This window comes from Jaculus jaculus, chromosome 3 (assembly GCF_020740685.1).
Source record: "Jaculus jaculus isolate mJacJac1 chromosome 3, mJacJac1.mat.Y.cur, whole genome shotgun sequence".
Taxonomy (NCBI): domain Eukaryota; kingdom Metazoa; phylum Chordata; class Mammalia; order Rodentia; family Dipodidae; genus Jaculus; species Jaculus jaculus.
This window is the reverse complement of record NC_059104.1, coordinates 33180104-33204582: the sequence shown is the minus strand read 5'-3', so window position 1 is coordinate 33204582 and position 24479 is coordinate 33180104. Positions and strand designations below refer to the sequence as shown.

General features: G+C 34.2%; 1 protein-coding gene across 2 annotated transcripts in view; it reads right to left on the bottom strand.

Moving 5' to 3' along the window:
* The window catches only part of Mycbp2 (MYC binding protein 2), a 263847-nt gene that overhangs the window by 57877 nt on the left and 181491 nt on the right, over positions 1-24479 (bottom strand). Inside the window, exons 51-57 of one of the 2 annotated variants that reach the window (XM_045144931.1) lie at positions 23053-23169; positions 22184-22324; positions 16966-17040; positions 13805-14029; positions 12826-12958; positions 10526-10648; positions 7307-7462 (exon numbers count right to left, since the gene is read on the bottom strand). In XM_045144931.1, the coding sequence (XP_045000866.1) occupies positions 7307-7462; positions 10526-10648; positions 12826-12958; positions 13805-14029; positions 16966-17040; positions 22184-22324; positions 23053-23169 (970 nt within the window). The remainder of the gene's footprint in view (positions 1-7306; positions 7463-10525; positions 10649-12825; positions 12959-13804; positions 14030-16965; positions 17041-22183; positions 22325-23052; positions 23170-24479) is intronic. The other variant, XM_004651034.2, reaches the window with a different exon arrangement.

The window sequence follows — 24479 nt, the reverse complement described above, 5'->3', positions numbered from 1 at the left end:
AATGGAGAAGAAAAAAGAAATATTACTTATAACTTATCATCCTAGTTTTCTGATTAGACCATTTATTTTGATTTTCCAATATGTAACTCAGAAAGGCTCTAAGATGACATCTATGTTTATCTATTTCACTTAAGGCCAACTCTAGTATTTAGAGTTTGCATTATATATCATATATCTCAAATAATAAATTTTGTTGGTAAAAAGTCTCACAGCACAAACAAAGCAAAAACAAAACAAAACAAAACAAAAAACTTATATCTCACTGGAATGTTAGACATGTTAATGATTTCCATGCAGAAAATGAATACTTTATATTAAGTAATTAATAGACACTTGAAAGCACAGTCTTGTAAAAAAAAAGTTTAAAAATATTGGAATTTACAAAAACCCAACTCTGTCTTTAAGTAAAATTAATAAATGAGTTCAATGAGACAAATTTATTAACATTACTGAAATAAGAGACTCTATGCAATTCTGTTAGAATAGGAAAAGTACTATTTTTGATGGATTCATTCTTATGGCCTATATTACAGATACATAATTTACTAATTTAAAAACATTCCACCTGTCAGGGATTGTTCTTGGCACTGGAGATACAGTGATTAAAAAAGTCAAGCCCAAGTCCCTGCTCTTAGGACACATCTGGGTGAAAACAAGAGGCAGGATGAAGACATATGTAAACAATGCTGGGTGCTAACACACTTGGCAGTCACAAGCACGAAGATATTGGGTAATATCCATGAATGGATAAGGCCACTTCAGGACTTAGGCCTAGGGGCAGTGCAAAGCTCTGGACATTCTGGGAATAAGGAAGAGATAAAGAGCTGTGGAAATGATTCAGTTGGTAAAGTTCTTGCCATGCAAGCGTGAAGATATCTCCGTACATACCACAGCACCCATGGAAAAGTTGGGCACTGTGGTGTACACCTATAACTCCAGCCCTAAGGAAGAAGAAACAGGAGGATCTATGGGGCTTGCTGGCCAGGCAGTCTAGCAGCATCAGTGAGTCCTTGGTTCAATGAGAGACTCCATTTCAAAATATAAAGTGGAGAGTGACTTAAGACACATGTTGACTGCTGGCCTCCACATATACATACACGTGCACACAACACACACACATGCAAAAACAAATTTAGATAAGGATACAGAATGAATATTAGAATTGAGCAATGAAACAGGAAATATTCAACAGGCAAATCAACATCTTTCTAGGAAGAGTTCAAAGAAAGAGATGTCAAAAACTGAAAATTGAACACCTTAGAACTGATAATGGAATTTGTCAAAACAAAAGCCAAAAACAGATCAGAGCAATTTCTATGAATCAGAAAGAAAGGTCACAAATGCAGTGGGATCAAGAGAGAACAGGAGTAGATAGAGAGACTGTGTAGTAAAATCATCATAAACTAAGTTAAAAACTACATTTAAAGTATTTTTGAAAATTCTCTTTATATAACACTATAAAATTCAAAAGGAGTAAGGTACTTCAAAGGAATAACTATACTACTTAAATCTTATACAGTACGTAGTTTACAGCCATTGTTGAAAATATCAGTAAGAGGGTGATGTATTTTTCTAAGAGATGAACTGCAGACTAGAATATGGCATAGTGGTAGAATGCCTGCCTAGTGTGCTGAAGGCTATGGATTCAATTCCTACCATGACAGACAAAAGAAGAGACCAGCTGGAAAGGTGGCAGCTTCTCAGTGTCAGGCTGCAGACTCCTTCCTGGCTTGCCTGCTAAAATCTTTGGGTACCAGGTTTAGCAGGAAGACAGGGGAAAGGAAATGCAAAGGATGCCATCTTAACTGAAAGCACTCATGGAAGTAAGCTTGAACAAGTTACAAGGACACTTGGAAGATAAGATGTTAGGAAATAAGGACAGGGCTAGAGAGATAGCTTAGCAGTTAAGGCACTTGCCTGAAAAGCCCAAGAACCCATGTTTGATTCCCCAGGACCCATAAGCCAGATGGCACAAGGTGGCACATGCATATGGAGTTCTTTTGCCATGCCTAAGCCCTGGTGTGCCTGTTCTCTCTATCTGCCTCCCCCCCCAAATAAATAAAAAAAGATAAGAAGAAAGAAATTTAAGGATAGACTCATGGAAATGGTCTTGAAGCATTTTCCAAATTTTACAAACTTAGGCTGGATTCCTACATATCATTCAGAGTGAATAAGAACAAACATTTTGTGAAGTAGACTCTAAAAAAAAATATTGTTAAATGACTAAAGAAATGAAACTGTTACTACAAACAACCCTTGTTCTATACATTTACTTTTTATAAAGCTTGTTCCTGCCGGGTGTGGTGGCACTCAGCACTCTGGAGGCAGAGGTATGAGAACCACTGTGAGTTCAAGACTACCCTGACACTACATAGTGAATTCCAGGTCAGCCTGGGCTAGAATGAGACCCCACCTTGAAAAACAAAACAAAAATCAAACAAAAAAAGCTTGTTCCTGAAGTATAAAATTATACTTGTTAACTTAAAAAATTATATATTTCAACTTAAAAATGGAAGCAATCTGTAAGAGACACACTGATAGATTCTGTGTGTGAAAAGGTTAACCTCCTTTAAAAAACTCCTTCATCTGGATTAAATAATCATGCCTTTAAAAAATTTCAGCTTTACAGACGAAACAACCAATTAAAGCTGAAAACCTCTTCTCTGCTAGTGTGCTACAAACGGTTATGCAGACTACTGGGGAAGAAAAGTCATCAACAGTCTTGATGAGCAATAGGCCCTGAAAGCCAACTATGTATTTAGCTCATATTCATAGCATTAAGTTTTTGGGACTTTTCTCTAGTACCCGGTAAAATCCATGTTATTTGTTTAATATAAAATTGCCCTTTAGAAATAATGTCATTGTTTGATGTCACTATTTTTTCTATTTTTTCATGTTCTTTGTTTTAAACTCTGATTATAAAATTACCTAGGCTACTTCATTGGATTTTTTTGCCACAATTATTATACATCACAAATTATTATATGGTTACTAGGACAATAAAACAATTTAATTCCTATTTAAAATTTTGATTTATTTATTTGCAAGCAGAGAGAAAGAGACAGACATACACACAGATAGAGAGAGAATGGGAACACCAGGGTCTCCAGCCACTGCAAACAAACTGCAGACGCATGTGCCACTTTGTGCATCTGGCTTTACACGGGTACTGGGGAACTAAACTCGGGTTATTAGGCTTTGTAGGCAAGCACCTTAACTGCTGAGCCATCTCTCCAGCCTTAATTCATATTTAAAAAAGGAAAACATTTCTATTTTAACACATAAAAAAAGTTTTGCTATGAATATATGGACCCTAACAGTATTGCTGAGACCATAAATTAGAAATTACTGGTTCTGGGAACTACTGTTGAAAGTCTAGCCAATAGTTAAGCAATATAAAATTTCATGACAGAAACCAATAATACACCAGACGGCTATAATTACAGAATTGAGTCTTCACAGATTCCTGCAGAAAATCCCACAAATGTTAAAGTTCAACAGCATCACAAATATATGAAGTATAAATCAGGCTCAGCACTGATGATAAAGGATAATTTTAAGCATTAAATTCACTTTAACATTCAGTTTTCTTATTTCCTATTATGGGCTATTGTCAAGCTGTGAAACTGAATGATTTGATAAAGTTACTGCTAGGCAATGCTAAAAGAACTGAAAACATGACATTACAAAGGACAAAATGATCCAAGTGATTATGCTAATGAGTATCCTCAGAAGGGAGGTGTTGAATCACACTGCATGTATCACTATCACCAATACTCAGTGAAGAGGAAATAATATTGATAGGATGTTTTTCAAGGAATATTCAGTTGGGATGCTACAAGGCCTGGTGTTGTGATTACAGATAACAGACCCAGATAATCTTAGCATGTAATTTTGCTTTTCATGTAGTCTAGGTCTTAGTCTTGACACTGCAACTTTTAGCCTTAGTAAAGCTACTAGATATAATCCTAGCAGAAATTTGAAAGAACTTGATAGTGCATAAAAATGTACTATGTTAGTGTTCAAAATTTAATGTAGAACTGCTTGTCTATTTTATACACATGTATTTATTTCTTAAGATACAAGAAAGAACTCTTTAATTCTATACAGTCTTCCCAAACAATAATTTTTAAAAAATGCTACATTGGCTTTATTCTGCTTTGGTTGTTTTCATTTCCAGGTTAAATTTATTGGCAGGGATTATCTCAGGGGCTGTTACAAGTTCACCTGCATTTGGAGACCCATGGCTGCACCATGTGACTGTCTTTTCTTTGCATGCTTCATAAGCTTATGTAGAAGCCAAAGGCAACTGCAGACTCGGAGCTAAAAGACAGCCAACGCTTTAGACTCTGATCTCGGGCCTCACGGACTGGACCGAGAGAACATGAGCACTCCCATCATGCCCTTCAACTTTGCTAAGTTGCCCACTCTCTTGATCAGAGCGATTATGGAGACCCAAAGGTTGGGGACTCCAAATGATGTGCAATCTGCAAGAAGAGAGGGAACAGAGGGGAAGATCCTCAGTACTTTCAAGGGAAGCCATGTGGAAAGCACAGCCCTGGCTCCTCCTGGAAGATGGCACAAATGCTGAGCCACAATAAGTCTCTCCAAAAGGGTCACAACTGACCTTAAGAATACAATATATGGAGAGTTAAATACTGGCTGCCTACTTTGTCTTAAGCACACAGAAAGAAAAGTATAGCCAGGAAGTAAAACACTTACTCAGAATGAAATTTGTGCCATTATCAAGGTTATGTATTGTGGACAATTCTGACAAGGTCTCACCTGCTTTGTATAATCCATAAGAGGTATAGACCATACCAGATATCACCATGCCATTTGCTGAACAGCTTTAGAAATGAATTTCTGGATCTTGATGGTGAAAGTGGTACGTATACCTATCATTTCTGGTAATAGTACCTCTTGTTAATCTTAGACCTTGAGTACTCTAGCTGCTATTTTAACTTTATTTCCTCCTCTTGCTTAGTCAGCTCACACTCAGATGATCCTAAGAAAATCAAAGTCCATATATCTGGGTCCCCTTGATCACCTTCCAAGGCCTGAAAGTCTACAAGAATGGGAACCCTGAAGAATTCCAAGGTACTCAATACCCACTTCTCCCTAATACCTTGCTTTTCTTCTTTCTCTATAACATTTTCATCCAGGACTGTCTTCCTACACTCCAACAATGTGCTTTCAGGGTCCCTTAGATAGACCCACTGGAGAAATTTCCCAACTTCCACAACAGGTAACCCAACTCAGCTCAATGAAGCTAGATCAGTCACTGCCCTAACTCACTAATGGCAGTTGAGCTGCTTCTTCCGAGGGGGGAATTGAGGTGGTTTAGGGGGACTGGGCACCAGCAAGTAAAATCAGGGAATGTCCTTGGGCAGTCTTCACTTTTCTAGAGGTCAGAAGAGGGCCTGACTTCTCTAATTATCTCTTGCCTAAAGGAGTTCCTAGATTTGTTTTCTTAACAGATCTGGTTTTTAAACTGTAATCCCTTCCTAGTAATGAGTTTCCCTTCCCTAGAATTATCTGTTTATGGAAAACATGAACAATATGGGATTAAAGGTAGAAAATGATAAAATGTGGGGCTGGGAGATAGCTCAATAGATAAACACCTTGGCAAGCAAATGTGAGGAACAGAGTCTGGATCCCTACAACTCACATAAATATCCAGTGGTTGTGGTAGCCCACCCATAATCCCAGCACTCTGGAGGCAGAGATGGGATTGCTAGGGCAAACTGGCTCGCTAGATTATCTGAATCAGCAAGCTTTGGGTTCAAGTGAGAGTCCATGCCTCAGTAAATAAAGTGGAGACCAATCAAAGAAGACACCCAGTGTGAACTTCTGGCCACCACATGCATGAGCACACACGTGGATCCACATGTATACAAATAAGCACCCATACATGTACACAACACATACACATACACACATACAAATGATACTCTGCTAAACAGCATCAAGTGGAGTAAAAGCTTTAGCATACTTTTCCCCTACCAACTTGACATTTAAGTTAATGAAATCATGATTATTTTTTTCTACATAAATGCTTAAGAGATTCAAGTGAATACTGTAATATGAATAGTCACGGCAGTAAGTTAGAAGTTGATAGTACGAGAAACTGATAAAACTTTAATGTGCAAACTCTTATAATATTAAGCATGCCACTATACAATACAAACCTAGAAAAATACTTACTACTGCATTTTATACAATTTTCCTCACTTAGTTAACAATGCAACAATGAATAACATTATTTGGCATCTAAAATCAACTAGTATTTTCTTAAGTAACCCCAACAACAGTTACCAGTCTTTTCACAGAAAAATAACTTAGTGCCTAAATGTGAATATACTGTACATAAAGATAGGTCATGTATTTAAATCCAAATAATGGTCCTATAAACTGAGGTTTAGGGGCCATGAATTGGTAGGATATTTGCCTAGCACATGCAACATTCTGAGTTTTATCCAGCATCACACACACAAAATAAAACAACAAACCAGACTCATAAAGTGAGGCTTTCATAAAGTATTTCATTGAGTGTATTTATATAGAGAAGAGAAGTTGAATGCCAACAACAGCACATTGTTGTCTTCCTGCAAAGAGCTATAAGATGTTTATATGGTAGATTCAAGGAATACTGAGAAAAAAGGCACTAAGCTAAGTGCAACTGGTTATTTTCCAAACCAATGTGAGTTGCTGTTAGGCATTAAAAGCTAGAGAAATCATAGACGGATGAATTGTATTCAAGTTATCACTGCAATGTACTAGGAAAAAAAAATAAAGTAAAAGAGGAAAGGACAGCTTGAGAAAGTCTGTAAATACAAATTGCTATGCAATGAATGGAGATCTACTTCACTTAGGAACAAACCTGGCCAACAAGTACTGGCATAGTGAAAATAAGTTTATTCTTTAAGGGCACACCTCATATAACAAAAATTCATAGTAAAGCAATGACAGTTATAACTAATGCTTACCATAGTCATACATATTAAAAAAACTTGAAATAACATGTCTTAACATGTTTCATAGTATGCATTTGCTTATACTAGAATGAGAATAGAAAGAATAAGTCTTTTTAATAACTATACTTAATTTAAAACATCTGATTAAAAAATGTCTTAGCTGCAGAATATCTTATTCTGAATCACTTAAATACTTCAAAATATGGGAGGGATAACATCCTAATTAAATAAAAGCAGTTAAGTGAGCTGTTTATTAATTAAACTGTGCAATAACTCAGGAGAAAAGCTTCAGAAATGCTTGATGAGGCAAGTAAGGCTGACAGACTTACTCTGAAGCTGAGGCTGCTGGAAGGAAAGGGGCTGTCCGAACACAAATGGGCTGTGGACTAGGGAAGAGGGAGGTTTTGCAGCTTGATCAAAGATGGAAGGAGCTGGGACATTGGGCCGTGACTGAATGGAATTCAATATGGCACTCAGTTGGTCACCTGCAGTAGGCAAAACAGTCAAAACTACAACTTGTTACTCATAACATCCAAAATGGCAAAGCAAATGGTGCTTCTTGACATTAAGGTAAATTAAGCACTAAATAAAATCATGCTGATTCAAAAAGGAGGGAAATGAATGCTATACTCAAGTTAGGGACCAAAATTTACATGATGCTTAGCTTTGATGTTTTCAATGGATGCACTCCACTAATCTTAAACAGTAGTCTACCTCGAAAATAAATGACCATAAATTCCATTGCATTTCCCATTATTTATGGGATAATAAAGAATCTGTGAAGAATGTATGACAAGTTCCTTCAATATTGTGTAGCTGTATGTACATATGAAGACTGAAGTATGGTAAATGATGTTTTGTCCGTGACACTCAACAATGACCAATGCCATCCTGCCTCATTTGCAGATTTTATGTAAAAAAATAAGTAATCAGAACATTAATTTAAAATATCACGTTGGTAGGGAAAATTATATATTATTAGCTCTGCAATATATCTGCATCATCTTTATAAATAAATTTCTTATTTTTTAAATCACTACTCTCAAAGAAATTCTACTTTAGTAAAAGCATGATTTGTTTTTTTTTTTTTTTTGGCTTGTGTAGAGAATATGATAATCTGAAACTCCTGTAGGACAGAAGTAAGTATGAGTTACCTAATTTGAATAATGCCTTCAATGTGAATTCTCAAGACATTTTTCCTTGCAAGTAAGTATGAAGACTTAGGAACAAAAACATTTTAAAATTAGAAATGATAAAAACAGGTAATGCCTCATCTGTAAGAACACACCCCAAGTAGTTTTTAGATGACACTAAAAGGCAAAAAGGTCCATGCCAGACTAGCTGGTCAGAAACTGGAACAGTATCTTTCCAGCCATATTTCCACACATAGTAGATTTGTGGGTGAAATTTTCAACTAAAACACCAAAAAAGGCAAAGAAATTTATTGAAAGAACTATGTACACATATGTACTTATTTTTAAGTAAGTAAATAAATATTATAGATTACAAAATTTTAGAGAGCATGAATTTTTTTATAAAATATTGTTAAAACACATTTACAAGCTAATTTCTTCATGTTGGACATTATTAAGAGTAAATGATAATGAGAACTGCTAAAGATAATAAAAAGTGGTTATGATATTTTTTAAAACTTAAGTTTCTTAGCTCAATCTGAATATCAAAAATACTTAAGACTGCTTTGAACAATATTTATAATACCATATAAAATATTTTTATTTCTATTTAATAACAATTCTCATCATTGTTTGTGTTTAAAGAATTATATTTAAGGCTAATTTCCAGGGATAATACAATGGCTGGGACCCTGAGTGAAAGCACACATTTGAATAAAACATGGATTTAGAACAGATTGTTACAAAAGTATAATGGCCGTATGTAAACACTGTGATCTTAATTTAAGAGATGATAATAGTAGAGAAAAAGGAAAATGAAGAAAGCACCATCAAACAAGCATTTTCTTTGTGTGCAGAGTTAGCTTAAGTTAATGGAAGTCAGAGCTACCAGAAGTGAGTGAGCAGGTAAAACTTATGTTTATTCAAGAAGCGAAACCAAGATAGTCAAAAAGAAAGTTTTCCAGGTGTGGTGGTACATGCCTTTAATTCCAGCAAAGAGGTAGGAGGATTGCTATGAGTTCAAGGCTAGCCTAGGACTACAGAGTGAGATCCAGGTCAATATGTGCCAGAGTGAGAACCTACCTTAAAAAAAAAAAAAAACTTAAAAAAAAAATAATAAAGCTTGTGGAATGTCATGAAGATGTCCTAGTAGCTTTATGAATTCAATTACTGATGATATATATATATATATTTTTAACTGTATCATTTCTTCAATTGTTCTGCAAGCCAGGTAGGCTCTTACTGTATTTGGCCCCTGAAATCAAGCCCAGTGAATTAGTTTATATAAAATGAAAAGTATGTTTTATGAAATAACGTCTCACTATATAGCTCAGGCTAGCCTCAAGCTCGCTATGTAGCCCAGGCTGGCCTGAAACTTGTGGTCCTTCTGCCTCCTTTTGCTCAGATTACAGGATCAATCATATGATTCTAGAATTATAGGAATAAGCCACTACAACTTTCTTAGGTAAAATTTTAAGTCAGGGCTGGAGGGATGGCTTAGCAGTTAAGGCATTTTCCTATAAAGCCAAAAGGAGCCAGGTTCAATTCCCCAGGACCCATGTTAGCTAGATACACAAGGGGCACATGCATCTGGAGTTTATGTGCAGTGGCTGGAGGCCCTGGCACACCCATTCTCTCTCTTTCCCCCTCTTTCTCTGTCAAATAAATAAATAAATAAAAATATTTTTAGAAAGATTAAAAAAAAGAAAAGCAGAAGTCTTTAAAAAAATTTTAAGTGGGCTAACTTCTAGGTGGGCTACCTTTTCCCTCCTATCAATCACTGAACTGTAGTTACCATCTGACAATATGGCACCTGTTCAAAAGTCTAGAATGGGTACAGAATGAAAAACAAGATCATGTGAATTTAACCCTAATGGCAAGTTTAAGATCATATAGACACATATATACTTCCCAAAAGAATTATTTAGACTCTCCATAATGCTGGTCTCTTCAATTAATGCTGTATACATCTTAAATGGCCAGTCTTTTTCTTTTTATAGTTTTTTGGTTTCATTATGTGACATTTCATATAATTCTAAATTAACTAAGATAACTAGGTTAGAGAGTTTTGAACCATATATATTTAATGAAGTTCATGTGTAACATTACTTAAGGGGAATATTCTGATCTTAAATGGACCATTGTTCATTTACAGTACTCTCCTAATACAGGTGTCATGATTCAGTGTCTTTAGGATATACATTATAATAAGTACCTTAAAAACAGAATATAAGCAATTAGTCCCATAACCTGCAGCTGAAACTGGCATAAAACACTATTGTAAAGAAGAGCATCTTTTCACCAGGTTGGGTCCTTAGTATAATAAATTTTTAAGTTAGTAAGAACTTGCAGGTAAACAGGAAAAAGGTAACAGCAGCTTATTGACATCAGAGTAGGGAAGACGGGAATGCCTACCTTTACTATTGCCAAGGCCATAGTCAAATCCCTGCGCACTGCAGCTTGCCCCTTTGTTAAAAGCTTGCATGGAGAAAGGGCTTGGAGGAGGCGTTTGAGAATTCTGATCCAGAAGAACTTGTTCTACAATAAAAGTCACAGCTCTAACATTAATTTCTTACTCCTTAATCATTCAACTAAAATTGTAAGAAAGAGTTTATAATGGCTTGATTTAAATAACCTTACAGATATGATCTAAGTCTAGAACCCAATCATCTCAGCTTCATGCTTCAGAGCACATGACAAATCTGTTTTTATTCATCAAAACAGAGTAAATTTTAGAAACTGGACATATGTTCTTAATAGTCATTTTACTTATGCAGGCTATACTACTGAATATATACTAATATTTCTAGATGAGTAATTTTTTTTTTTTTTTTTTTTTGGTTTTTCAAGGTAAGGTCTCACTCTGGTCAAGGCTGACCTGGAATTAACTCTGTCATCTCAGGGTGGCCTTGATAGATGAGTAAATCTGATTTATATAAGGAGAATTTTATAAAACAAAACTGAATGTCAAAATAATTTTGTGTATGTTTACTCAAATAGAAAAAAAAGTCTTCAAAAGTTCTAAGTGTCCAGTTTAGGAATAATTTTCACTTGTAACATATTTTAAATTAGAATTATTTGTCTTACTTATCAATCTTATCCTGTAAACTTTGGATTTGATTGATAGGAAAGTCTGATGCTTATTTATCTACTTACTTTGATATCTTAGCTCTGATAGCTGTAACTCTACTTGCATTTCTTTAAACTTTGTAATCAATACTAGTTAGTATGTATCAGAATTGTTTAAAAACTAGGAATGAAAAAAAAAAGTAGGAATGAAAAAAAAGATAAAAAGCCCTTATGTCTGTTCACAAGATACAATCTAGGTATAAAAAAAAAATCAGAGCTCAAATTCATAATAGCTGGGAAATGGAACCAGCCTAGATGTCCCTCAAATGATGAGTGGATAATGAAGATGTCGCACATTTATACAATGGAGTTCTACTCAGCGGTAAAGAAAAATGAAGTTACGAAATTTGCAGAAAAATGGATGCACCTGGAAAGGATTATACTAAGTGAGGTAACCTAGGCCCAGAAAGCCAAGCACCACATGTTCTTTCTCATATGTGGATCCTAGCTACAGATGACTGGGCTTCTGCTTGAGAATGAAAATACTTAGTAGCAGAGGCCAGTAAGTTAAAAAGGAGACATAAAGGGAAGAGAAAGGAAGGGAGGAGGGTACTTAATAGGTTGATATTGTATATATGTAAGTACAATGATTGTGATGGGGAGGTAATATGATGGAGAATGGAATTTCAAAGGAGAAAGTGTGGGGGGGAGGGAATTAACATGGGATTTTTTTTTATAATCATGGAAAATGCTAATAAAAATTTAAAAAATAAAAAAATTAAAAAATAAAAATAAAATGCCAAGAATTTTTTTAAAAATCAGAAATTAGCTTTAGTATAACTGGGTTTTTTTTCTAACAGTAACTACAGTTCTTTGGGAATACAGGACATTCTTGGCATTGTGAGGATACATTAAAGCTTCATCAAGTGATGACACTGTCAAACTTTGAAAAATAAAGTTTTGCCACTAGAAGAATAAACAAAAGGGGGGAAGGGAAATCTTAGTGAGATCAATTTGAAAAATAAAGCTGAAAGCTAAAGTCTAATAGCAAAACAGTAAACATCCACAAATGTGACGTCGTCTCCTGAGATGAAATGTCACCCACCGTCACAAGTACTAGTGCACTAAGGGTTTGAAATGAACTTCCAACTCAGGACAGAAGGGGAAAAATCCAGTCTTGGACTTGCACAGAATAAGGCATACAAATTCATGCTAGCGTAAGTAAGAAGCATTTTTTTGTTTTGTTTTGTTTTGTTTTGTTTTGTTTTGTTTTGAGGTAGGGTTTCACTCTAGCTCAAGCTGACCTGGAATTCACTATGTAGTTTCAGGGTGGTCTGGAATTCATGATCCTCCTACCTCAGCCTCCTGAGTGTTGGGATTAAAGGGGTGCGCCACCACACCCAGCCTTTTTTTTTTTTTTTAAATATAGACAGATATCTCTGTTTTAAATTTTCTTGTAATTTTCTTCTTTCATAGATCACATATTTTACAAACCAAATAGACAATTGCAAGGTCTTTACACCTTTAGTTTTTCTATTAGAAACTCACACACAAAAGCCTCTTTAGGATAAAAATAATGCAATAAACATGAAACTTATGTATTTCAAAGGTTAATCAAAATAAATCACAAATTGAAGCCAACTTGCCATCTTCATGCCGGAGGTACTGGTTTCCGCCTCTGTCTCTAGCTAAGGACCATGCCTCTCCTTCATCACTCTCACAGAACTCTACCATGCTGTTCTTATCCAGCTGCACCCACGTACCTTCAGAATTGGTCACCTGGTACATAACAAAAGGCATGATTGATTGGCTTGATGCTTTCAGGCCTCTGAGCTGAAAACCAGCAAAAATCTTAAGTGTTTTTGAGCAGTGTAATCATTTCCACACATTTCTACTGTGATTTTCATTTCTGAAATTAAGACCACAGCTTGAGGTTAAGATGAAAATTAATTAAAAAGTACTTAAGCCTTTAGTTAAAATATTTTTAAAGTACAGAGATCATCCCTAAGTGATTTTGTGTTACCTACCTAAAACACATGTCTCATCTAAAATATTTTAACAGCATATTCATTATTGTTTTGATTGACAATACCCACAATGTAATTTGAAAATGACCCTGACCCTGAAAAATAGCATGACACACTACATCTTCATTGAAGCTTATCAGCTGAGGCAAATGCCACAGTGACATAAATAATAATGTTATTTGCTCAGGACTTTAGGGAGACCTGTGAATGGGAACAAAGAAGTAAAACCTTGTATATGATCACATTTCCATACTGATTTACATAAAATAGTGAAGTGCTGATAAATCCCAAGTAGTATATGTATATATATTAATAAAAATATATGCAAATACTGAACAATTATTCATAGAGTCCAAATTACTTGTTAAAATAATATAAACAATAGAAATATTGACTTTACCAGGTAATTATAAGAATAAGTCTTTTTTTTTGAAAAAAAAGCAAAAAACCATGTTAACATTTCTAATACAAGTAAAGATCAAGAATATGAACAGTTAAGAGCCCAGGATGAAAACAGCAATCTCTGGAAAAGAGCACTGCTTGGTTAAATTACATTAAACGAACATCATAAAAGTCATGAAGCTACAAGAATCCATACCTCTCCCACTGCTTTGACTTTGTTTCCCAGAACTAACATTCCAATTGGGATACCTCTAAGGTTAGGGCAGCTTCTGATGTTGTGACCTGAAGGTCCTGTCTTCACTACCTTGTACATGCCTGGCCCTCCTCTTAAGAATGGCATGTCTTGTTCTTGCATTGTTGCTTCCTGTGGACAGCAGGAGTTTATGTCTTTGAAAAAGTCATCAGCATTAGTTTTAGGCTCCTGAAAATTTGAATAGGAAAAGAAAAATAAACAAAAATAATCTACTATCACTTTGAAAATCCTTCTATTGTTTTCATATTGGCAATTAAAACAGAGAATATACAGCTGAAATATGAATACCACTACTAAAGAATCTTTCAGTTTTTTAAAACATTGGATCCTATTAAAATAAATATGAAGAGAAAAAATAAGCAGGAGAGCAAATGAATCCAGTACTACTGTCAATGATTGTTTTTCTTTTATTCTTTAGTGTAATATGTAAAAGGAGAAGCATTCTGTAAACTTCAAACGAATACTTTGAATTATTATTGCATATTGGTGAGGGCAAAATGTCTCGATGTTTGTTTCCACTTTGTAGCAATTATTTGTAAATAGAGAAAATAAATATATATGATGATTCTGAATACATTTATAAATGGAGATAATAATGACAGAAAATATAGGTAAAATATAGCACATCTCAAAATTTGATTGTTATGAATGAAAATAAAATGCACACAAAAGTTTAGCCTTCAAAGTTTTAATATACTAAAAATGAAAATATCTTTTTGTATTAGCTAGATCCGTATTACTAAGTAACACAATAATGTTTTTAACAGAAAAAAAAAGATTGTTTTACTAGAGAGGAGAGATTAGCATTAAAGGTGCATTTTGATATAAGTGAAATGTACTTGAATTTATATATTAAAAACTCACTTCTAAATGCAAAGAGCCTGATCTATATTCTCTGTTGGATTTCAATGCCATAATAAACTGTTTCCATTTCCTACAATAAGGAAATATTAATCTAGACTTATTTTGTCTTTATCCCAACTAAATGTAAATCAAAGTTTTACACGGAGGGTGCTGGGGATTGAACCCATAGCCCTGAGTATGTTAAGTGAGTACTGTGCCACTGAACTACCACCTCTGCTTATTATTACCATAACTTTAAAACAAATTTAAAATGGCATTTTACAATATGGTAGTACAACATTTATAAATTATATTAAAAAAAGATAACCATAATAAAATACTCATACTAAACTACCTTAAAATATTTTGTTATAAATATAAATAACCTAACATTACAAGGTAACATTTTTATAGAACAGTTTATTCCTACAAGTACTTTCATATTAGAAAACACATGTTCAGATATATAACAGAATATTAAAACTAAGTTTATGTTTAAACTTATGTATATCAAAAAATTTTTATATACGTTGTTAACTTAATATATAGTTGGTCAAACAAAATTTAAACTCCATGACTAGTTGTCTTACATATATACTTTTTTGTGTCTCCCTGTGTATATATAAATAGGAATGAATGTATGAAGATCAGAGGACAACCTTGAGATGTAGGTCCTGGCCTTCTAACCTTGGGATAGGGACTCCCTTCTTTGTCTCCTCCTCTTCCTCTTTCTCTCTCTCCTGCTGCTGAGAAGGCCAGACTAGCAGGCCTGTGAGCTATAGAATCTCCTGGCTCTTCCTCCCATTGCTGTGGGTATGATGGAATAACAGACACGTGCGCTAAGTGTGTCCAGCTTTACAAGGTGTTGCTATGTACCATATTTTGGCCATCAACTAATGGTATTCCTGTCTCAGCCTCCCAAGTGCTAGGATTACAGGCTTACAAAATATTGTATAAATCTCACGGTGGTAATAAATAAAAATCTCTTCTCAAATATACCCTATAGACAGCCACTTATGTACATTATAGTTATCATACTGCATGTACTCAATATTCTTTATTTATATATTGGAAATTTATAAGAGTAAGAATTGTAATGACTCAGAAAATATACTAGACTTATAAGTAAAAATAAACTTATAACAGGTATTTACATGTAAGTACACAACTATGTGAATATAAAGAGAACAGTAAAAATAAGGTGTGTGATGTGGACTTTGAATAATGTTTGTATAGCCACAAGACTAGGTGAGCATCTCACATTTCTTGTGAACAGTGCCAGTATAGTCAAAAGGCATAGTCAGTATCATATTCCTTTTTGTGAATAGTACTAGTATAGTCACAAGATCTAGTGGACATCTCACTCCTCTTTGTGAAGGATCCATTGCAGGAACACAATGTACCACTGCAGAGTTGGGAGAGGCAGGTTTTAGTCTTGTTTAGTGATTTTTAAAAATACATGATGATATTAAAAGTAACCCAAACTACACATGACTTAGAAGAAAGGCAATTTCAGTGTTAGTTGAAGATATTTCTATATAATTTAATTAGCCATAACAGTAATTGTAACTTCAGGATAACACTGGAAGGTAAATGTTGGTAAAACTTATAATCATTTCACTGAAACCCAATATGAGAGCTTTTTTTTATTAAGACAGTCAATATTGTATTCAATATCAATGAAGGTTTATAAGATAAACTGAAAAAAAGAGTTAATCTTTGTCAAATACAGAAAGTTTAGTTTGTACTGAGCAGTAACAAAGCAACTGGAACACAGATAATCTTAGAACTGTGTATGTAATTTTCAAGCAATTCCAAAGTGTCCCTACTGTTTAATGACAGAAATGGGAGACATGACCCCAGCGTAGAAACTGGTGACCGTCAATGTCATTGCCACTGTCTTCTTCCATTCCCGTGACTACTGATGGGCACGGGCGAATAGCAACAGAACACAGAGCAGGCACAAGCTGCACCACTGCCGCTCACTTGGCTCTGAATGGGGCGTGAGCTGACACGGCGATGGAAGCTAGTCAGAAAACTCTCACCTGTGGAGTCATGGACAAGTTTCATTGCATCTCAACTCACTCTTTGGTAAAAACAAAGGAGAAAAATCTCAATTTCAGTACTTTGTATAGATTAGTTTATGTAAGATAATTTTATTTTATGCATCCTAAGCCAAAGCTGAAAATATAGAATATAAAATTTGCTGAACATGCTGAAATACCTGGATAACATATGACTGTTCCTTACAGTTAACTCACCTGGGGGAAAAAAGGTTTGGAAGTCCATGAAAATACGTCCAAATCCCTGACTCCTTGGCTAGCATTAAAGATATTCTGAGCGACAAAGTTTAAGAAAGAAAAATATCAACAAAGAAAAGGAACAGAATTTCATCTGCAGAAGATGCGTTCACAGTTTACTTTCTGTAGCCTAGCACCAACATGGAAATAGTATTGTACTAAACCACACTCCCAAGAAGTTCTGAACAAGTTTTAGTCAAAAGCTCTCCATGGATATAGTGTGTCATGCCATTTGCTAGCATCCAGAGCCAGACATTGTTATAAAGCTTACGACAGTCAATACATGAAGGAAAACTGAAAACTCTTGAAAGGTGGATGTATACTTTCTAGTACATGGCAGATTTATTTTTTGAGAGGAAACAGTCTTCTGTTTAATAAAGAATTTGTGAACAATGGAGACTGCATAGAAAATGAAACTATTATTGTAAGTGATAATGGCATGCTAACAAACACTTTCACAATATAAAAAATTAAACAGTGAAAAGTTAAACCCAACAAAAATATCATTTTTGAAATTTTTCCCCATTTAGAAATGTTTCTAAAAGTTATTAGCATATTTGTTGAGAACAGCATAAAGAATGACAAATTCTGAGTATTTCCTCAAAAGACAAGCCTATTCTTATAAGTCTATTCAAAGTTTAGGAAATATAAAACATTCAAGATCTCTATGTTCAAGCCCCCAAATATTGTTAAAGAACAGTCAGTTCTCAGCAGCACAATTCTAGAAAAAATATTTTCATAGAACATCTTTATGACAGTTTACATGATACATATTTTACATAAGTATATGCCAACAATCTATATTTATATCACCTGAAATTAAAGTTTTTTCAGTGAGCAATTGAACATTTGATCACTAATGTAAATATGGTGATGAATGATTCTTTGTGTGACCCAAAGGAGAGGAACATTCAAATGTTAGTGAAAAATATCATAACCTAGACTTTAGTGAAAGAAACCCTAACACTCATATTCATCTATATGAATTTATAGCTCCTTTTAGACAATGAGAATATATTCCTCCTCAGTAGCTCTTTATTTTCTTTACATATGGATGAATGAATATATAAATACATATACATAAACACAAACATATATATATGCATATGTATAGTATATAGATATGTATACATATATATATATATCCAGGTAAATACATGTATTTATGAACTGCAAAATATGAAACACATAAAACGCTAAATTCCCAGTAATGCCAAATAAAACTAAAACCAATGCCACTACCCTATAATTTAAAAACGGGTAGGTCGCCTGGAGGGATGGCTTAGTGGTTAAGGTACCTGCCTGCAAAGTTAAAGGACCCAGGTTTGATTCCCCAGGATGTATGTAAGCACAAAGTGGCACATGCATCTGAAGTTTGTTTGCAGCAGCTGGATGCCCTGGCATACCCATTGTCTGTCTGTCTCTGTCTCTCCCTCTAATAAATAAATAAATAAATAAATAAATAAATAAATAAATAAATAGAAATAAGAAATTAAAAATCAATAAGTAAAAATGGGTAGGTTTTATGTAAAGTGGAAACTTTGCCAACTGTACTGAGATGTTCCTCTGGAGGAAAACAATTTCCTGACAGGCTCATCAACACAGGCAACAATTTCTGCAGGGTTTGTTCACAGTTGTGCTCCCTCACACACACACACACAAAAAATAATGCAGAGCTTTGACTTAAAACATCACTAAGATTCTCTTGTTTTCTTAGTGGCTTCTATTTTTTCATACATTATTTGAATATTAAAAGCAACTATTAAAATAATGCATATGAATTTAGCACTGAAAAAGTAATGTGGTGACTAAATTATACCTATCTTTAATTTCAATGTGTATATTTAAGTGGCTGATGAATCAATAATAGAAAGCTAAACTCAAAACTGACATAACTACTAGCTATGGTAATAATGTTACCAATAAAATCAATTTTGCCTGTTAATTATATATGAATAGAAATTTTATACTTTTACTCTAGTTCTTATAGCTGTAGAAAATTCTTAGGCAATATTAGTTTACAATCAGTTTTATCAAGTACCAAAAATTCATCAAAATAGAAACGTGAAATAAAAAAAAAATACTTAGTTTTCTTTGGAAAATTTAGGCATGTTTTAGCCTAATGATTTGAACGTTCATGAAACTATTAATTTCTCTGAGGTCTTTATTTTTATTATTACATCATATGAGTTGGCTTTCATATTGTATAATTTTATAGATTATTATGTTACCACACAGAGACATGTTTAATAGTTTAAATCATTTTATTTATAAATACTATTTTAAAGGCAAAAACTCACATAAGGATAATTACAAAATTAAAGAAATCAAAAATCTAACTAAATTAACAGGCAATAAATTAAAATTCTAAGGTGATAAGTTTCTCATGTCAGAAGACACTAAATAAATGAATAATTATCATAGTGAAAATATATGACTACATATATCAAATACCCTTCAATCACAGAAAACCACAGAGCAGAGTTTTCAATTTTAAAGCAAAACTCTATAGCATGGGAAAATTAAATATAGCATATATATAAACTAATCTAGTTTTAATTTGTCTCTTATTTTCAATCTGATTAAGAAACTGAAACAGTAAAGAATAAAATGAAACATCGTACAATAATCCAAGGATAAATTTTCCTATTGCTGTATTAAGCAAAAACTTAATGACATTAAGATTAAAAGCAGGCTTTGAACATATGTGCAAAGTATTAGCAAAGTAAAACCAGGAAACCTAAAGTATGGTAACAATGTACTGCTAAGCAAAGTATCAGGCGTTTCAAAAGAATGTCCATCAAACAGAAGAAACATTTACTAATTGTACCAATTATCCTTGGTGACACCACAAGATGACATTTTCCCTTTACATCTAATGCCCAAATATTTAATGTTCCTAATTTAGAAACATCATCATATTTTAAAATATTTTATTTACTTATTTGAGAAGGAACAAGAAAGAGGGAAAGAAAGATAGAGATAGATAAATAGATAGAGATAGAGAGCGAGTGAGAGAATATGGGCATGGCAGGGCTTCTAGCTGCTGCAAATGAATTCCAGATGCATGTGCCACCCTGTGCTTCTGGCTTTCATTGGCACTGAGGAACTGAACTTCAATCCTTTGGCTTTGCAGGCAAGCACCTTAACCTCCAGCCCTCAGCATACATTTTTTAAAAATTATTTTTATTAGAATACAATGAATGAATTAGGTTTCATCAGGTGTTTTCCAAACAAATTTTGTTTTCTGTTTTCCTTCCCCCCCCTTCTTTATTCCCACTACTTGCCTCTTTTTTTTTTTTTTTAAAGATGAACACTATTTAGCCTAAATAGAAAGTGATTTGTGTAAATGCATGGACATTTTTAGGTATCTAACTTGCTTCTCTGAGCACTCAGGAGGTGAAGGCAGGATGATCAGAAGTTCACGGTTATTTCTGGCTACATAGTGATTTTGTGACTAGCCTGAGATATATGAGACCCTGTCTCAAACAAAAGAAAAAGAAAAAAATGGGAACAGGTCTACTTCTTTGTCCAAAGTGTCCCCAGGAGGCAAAATGAATATCCCTACATTTCATAATTCAGAAGAATATATGGTTATAGTAATAGAAAATGGTTTCTAGCTACTTAAGACATTTTACCAACTATTATAATGAATCCTTTTTTAAAAAAAGTTTGTATTTATTTATTCACTTACTTATGAAAGAAAGGGAGGAAGGGAGAAGGGAGAGAGAAAGGGGAGGGCCTGCCAGGGCTTCTACAAACAAACTCCAGACACATGTACTGCCCTGTACATCTGGCTTACGTGGGTACTGGGGAATCAAACCTGGGTCCTAAGGCTTCACAGGCAAGTGCTTTAACTCTAGCCCTAATGAATCATTTTTATCACTTTTTCAGAGGGTCGAAATTCTGATCTTAAACTATACTTACAAGTCTAAGGTAAATTCAAGATCTGATTTAAAATTTAATATTGTGATTGCAGATTTGTCTGTTGAACCTAAGTTCAGTAAACACTAGGCCAACATTTCCAGTGTTGCTTCTTTTCTTTGTAAGAGTCTAGGGACTGAACCACAGGCCTCATGGCTGCTAGGCAAGTGCTCTACTACTGAGGTAACCAACCACAAGCCATTTTATAAACTTTTTATTTTGAGACAGGTCTCCCTGAATTGCCCAGGCTGGCCTTGAACTAGCTCTGGAGCTTAATCATGTTTAAACTTGTAATACTCCTGCTTTGGCTCTTGAGCAGCTGTAATTGTAGGCCTGTGCCACCAGACCCAGATCAAATATTTTTGCTGTTACACCTATCAGTATATATATCTGTGCTGAGCTATTATAAAACATATATAAAAGAATATAAAGTCCTAATCTTTTCTTTCCCAAAGCATCATCTTATATATCTACTGTTTTATAGAATATTATTCTTAACTAGCAAGGAGAAAAACAAATACAACATAGGAAATGGTATGATATAATAAGCTAACTTTATACCTGAATTTTAAAGAAAGTCAACTGTTAACTAGTTAAAGGTTGTTTTTGTGGTTTTTAATTTTAGCAGTGCTATGTATTAGCAGAGCATAAGGCATACATAGAGAATAAAAGAAAGAAAATGATACCTGGTTGTTAAATTTAAAAAGAGATGTGGTTACTACCACATTTCATTATATAGTGACTCAGTAAATATAGGCTCTAGCCACTAATGCAATATCACGGAAACCAAAAAAATTTCCTCAGAGTAGGATTTAGTATCAATAGAATGTTATATAGATATGTAAATCTAAAAATCCAATTTTCTATTAACATAAGGCAAGACAGAAAAAGTTTAGACTTAGACAAAACAGAGACTTAACTTCAAAATATCAACATTACAAACATTTACCTATGTTTCTAACTGCATAGTGATTCTTAAATTTTAGTTTGGAATGCATTCTAAATAGTAGTACAAATGAGAAAAGAAAAATTGTAGCTGCTCTCATTCCATTGTTTCAATTTACTACCTCCTGCTGGTGACTTATCAAAATAAGCATTTAAGGGCTTTAAATTTGCCAAATTCCACTCATCACACAGCACTTAAAAAGTGACTTAGATGTGGGCTATGTCAGATCTGAAAAGCCTTAATTAAATAAAGCCCTACAATGAAGACCAAGTGAAATCATGACGCTTTCTGAAGCCAGCTTTTACTTACATCAACAGGGACCAGAAGGCTCTTGCCAAGATGCTGATTAAAAGACAGGCACCAGGCTTCAGTGTGACCATTCATGTTGGGCACGTACTTCTTTATTGTCTCGTCATTCAGTCTCAGCCACACGCCATCATCATTGTGGATCTGAAGGAAGAAACAAGCAAACACAAGCCTTGTCCTCCTGTAACTCCCATGGGGTCGGTGAGGGTTAAAACTGACAAAGCAGACAAATAATGGTGGGAATGGTAATTAAGTATCTAGGTTTGGGAGAAAGTAATTTTGATAGAATCTCTAAGCAAAAATGCAGCAAGGAATAATGCCAAAGCAATATAAGCAATATGGTAATTCACAGGATGAGAATGTAGCTAACAATTTCTGTTAGGACTTAACAGTACAGAGAAATCACACTTAATATAAATGGCTTAAACAGTAAAACTAGATGTTTCTCAAAAGAATACAAGTATTCCTTCCCCTAAATTTAAGTTTAATAATCAAAAACTATTTGGTTATTACTATAAAAATACACTATGAGCTGTCCAAAGTTAAAGCACAAAATAAATAAATACATTTAAAGAATTTCTTTAAAGCAAATATGCCCAATTTCAATAACTATTTCTATAGGATCTGATTATCATGTTTAACTGAATTTTCTTGATATGCAAAGTACATTTTTTTTCAAGATTTATTGCTGAAGGAAAAGAAATATCTGAAACTCCATGAAGAAATCCTGTTAAGTAATTTTCAAAACATTTCCCAAACTGCTTAAAACCTAGTAATTTTAAAACATGGTAATAATTATAGTTATTATTACTGGGTAAACAATACAAAGAATTTATGTTCAAAGTACATTACCAAGTTTCTTTATATATTACCTCATCAATGAATGTGATAGTTCCATTGACTTTAACTATGCCTATCTGCTCACTCTGAAGGGAAGGATGACTCCTGATACGGAGGCCAGCACTGTCCTTGGCAACAAATTTTCGAACCTGAGAATGGCAAAGAAAATGAAAACATACGTAACAAATCTCATAAGGAATAAGTAACAAAACCAAACAGATCTGAAAGCACCACAGTTCTAAGAAACCTTCTAAAATCATTTCTAGCTGGTCTCCCTCTGCAAATAACTATTTATATTTATAACAATCTTAAAAACAAAATTTTTATTTGTTTGGTTTTTTGAGGTACAGTTTCACTCTAGCTCAGGCTGACCTGGGATATACTATGTAGTCTCAGGGTGACCTTGAACTCATGGTGATCCTGCTATCTCTGCCTCCTGAGTGTTGGGATTAAAGGAGTGCACCACAACACCTGGCTTCAAATTTTTTCTAAATATTAAAGTATACTGGAGAAAAGAAAAAAATACCTATAGTTTCTTTCTTTCTAAAATTTGAAGATATGACAAAAAGATATAAGGTAGTCTATAAAAAGGCATGAAAAAGTTTATTTTCATTGTTTTCTTTTTAATAAGAAGTTTAGGGCTGGAGAAATGGTTTAGTAGTTAATGTGCTTGCCTGAGAAGCTTAGGGATCCCGGTTCGATTCCCCAGTACCCATGTAAGCCAGATGCACCATGTGGTGCATGCCTCTGGAGTTCTTTTGCAGTGGCTAGAGTACCTGGTGTGCCCATTCTCTATCTACCTCTCTCTCTCAAATAAATAAATAAATACATAAGCAATGGCCTAACCTGTTTAAAAAAATAAGACTACTAATATCCCTGTAATTAATGTTCAGATGTTGGGAAATTGATTTTTATTTTAATGGAACACAATATTTTATCTTGAATATTTTTTCATTTAATTTCAACAGACTTTAAAGTGAATTACTAACTTTGAACAAGAGAAAGTACACACCTATAAATTAATACATACTCACAAAAAGAACCCCAAAAGTATAGGATGCATAACTTGAAATGACTAAAATGCCTATAAAATATCCTCTCAAGGGCTGGAGAGATGGCTTAGTGGTTAAGTGCTTGCCTGTGAAGCCTAAGGACCCCGGTTCGAGGCTCGGTTCCCCAGGTCCCACGTTAGCCAGATGCACAAGGGGGCGCACGCGTCTGGAGTTCGTTTGCAGTGGCTGGAAGCCCTGGCTCGCCCATTCTCTCTCTCTCCCTCTATCTGTCTCTCTCTCTCTGTCTGTCACTCTCAAATAAATAAATAAAAAATGAACAAAAAATATTAAAAAAAAATCCTCTCAATTGATTCAGGAATATTTAGAACCCAAATACCAAAATTAATCTAGAAAAATTATTGGATGATTGATGGCCATTTTTAAGTGCAAATGCAAAAATGTAAACA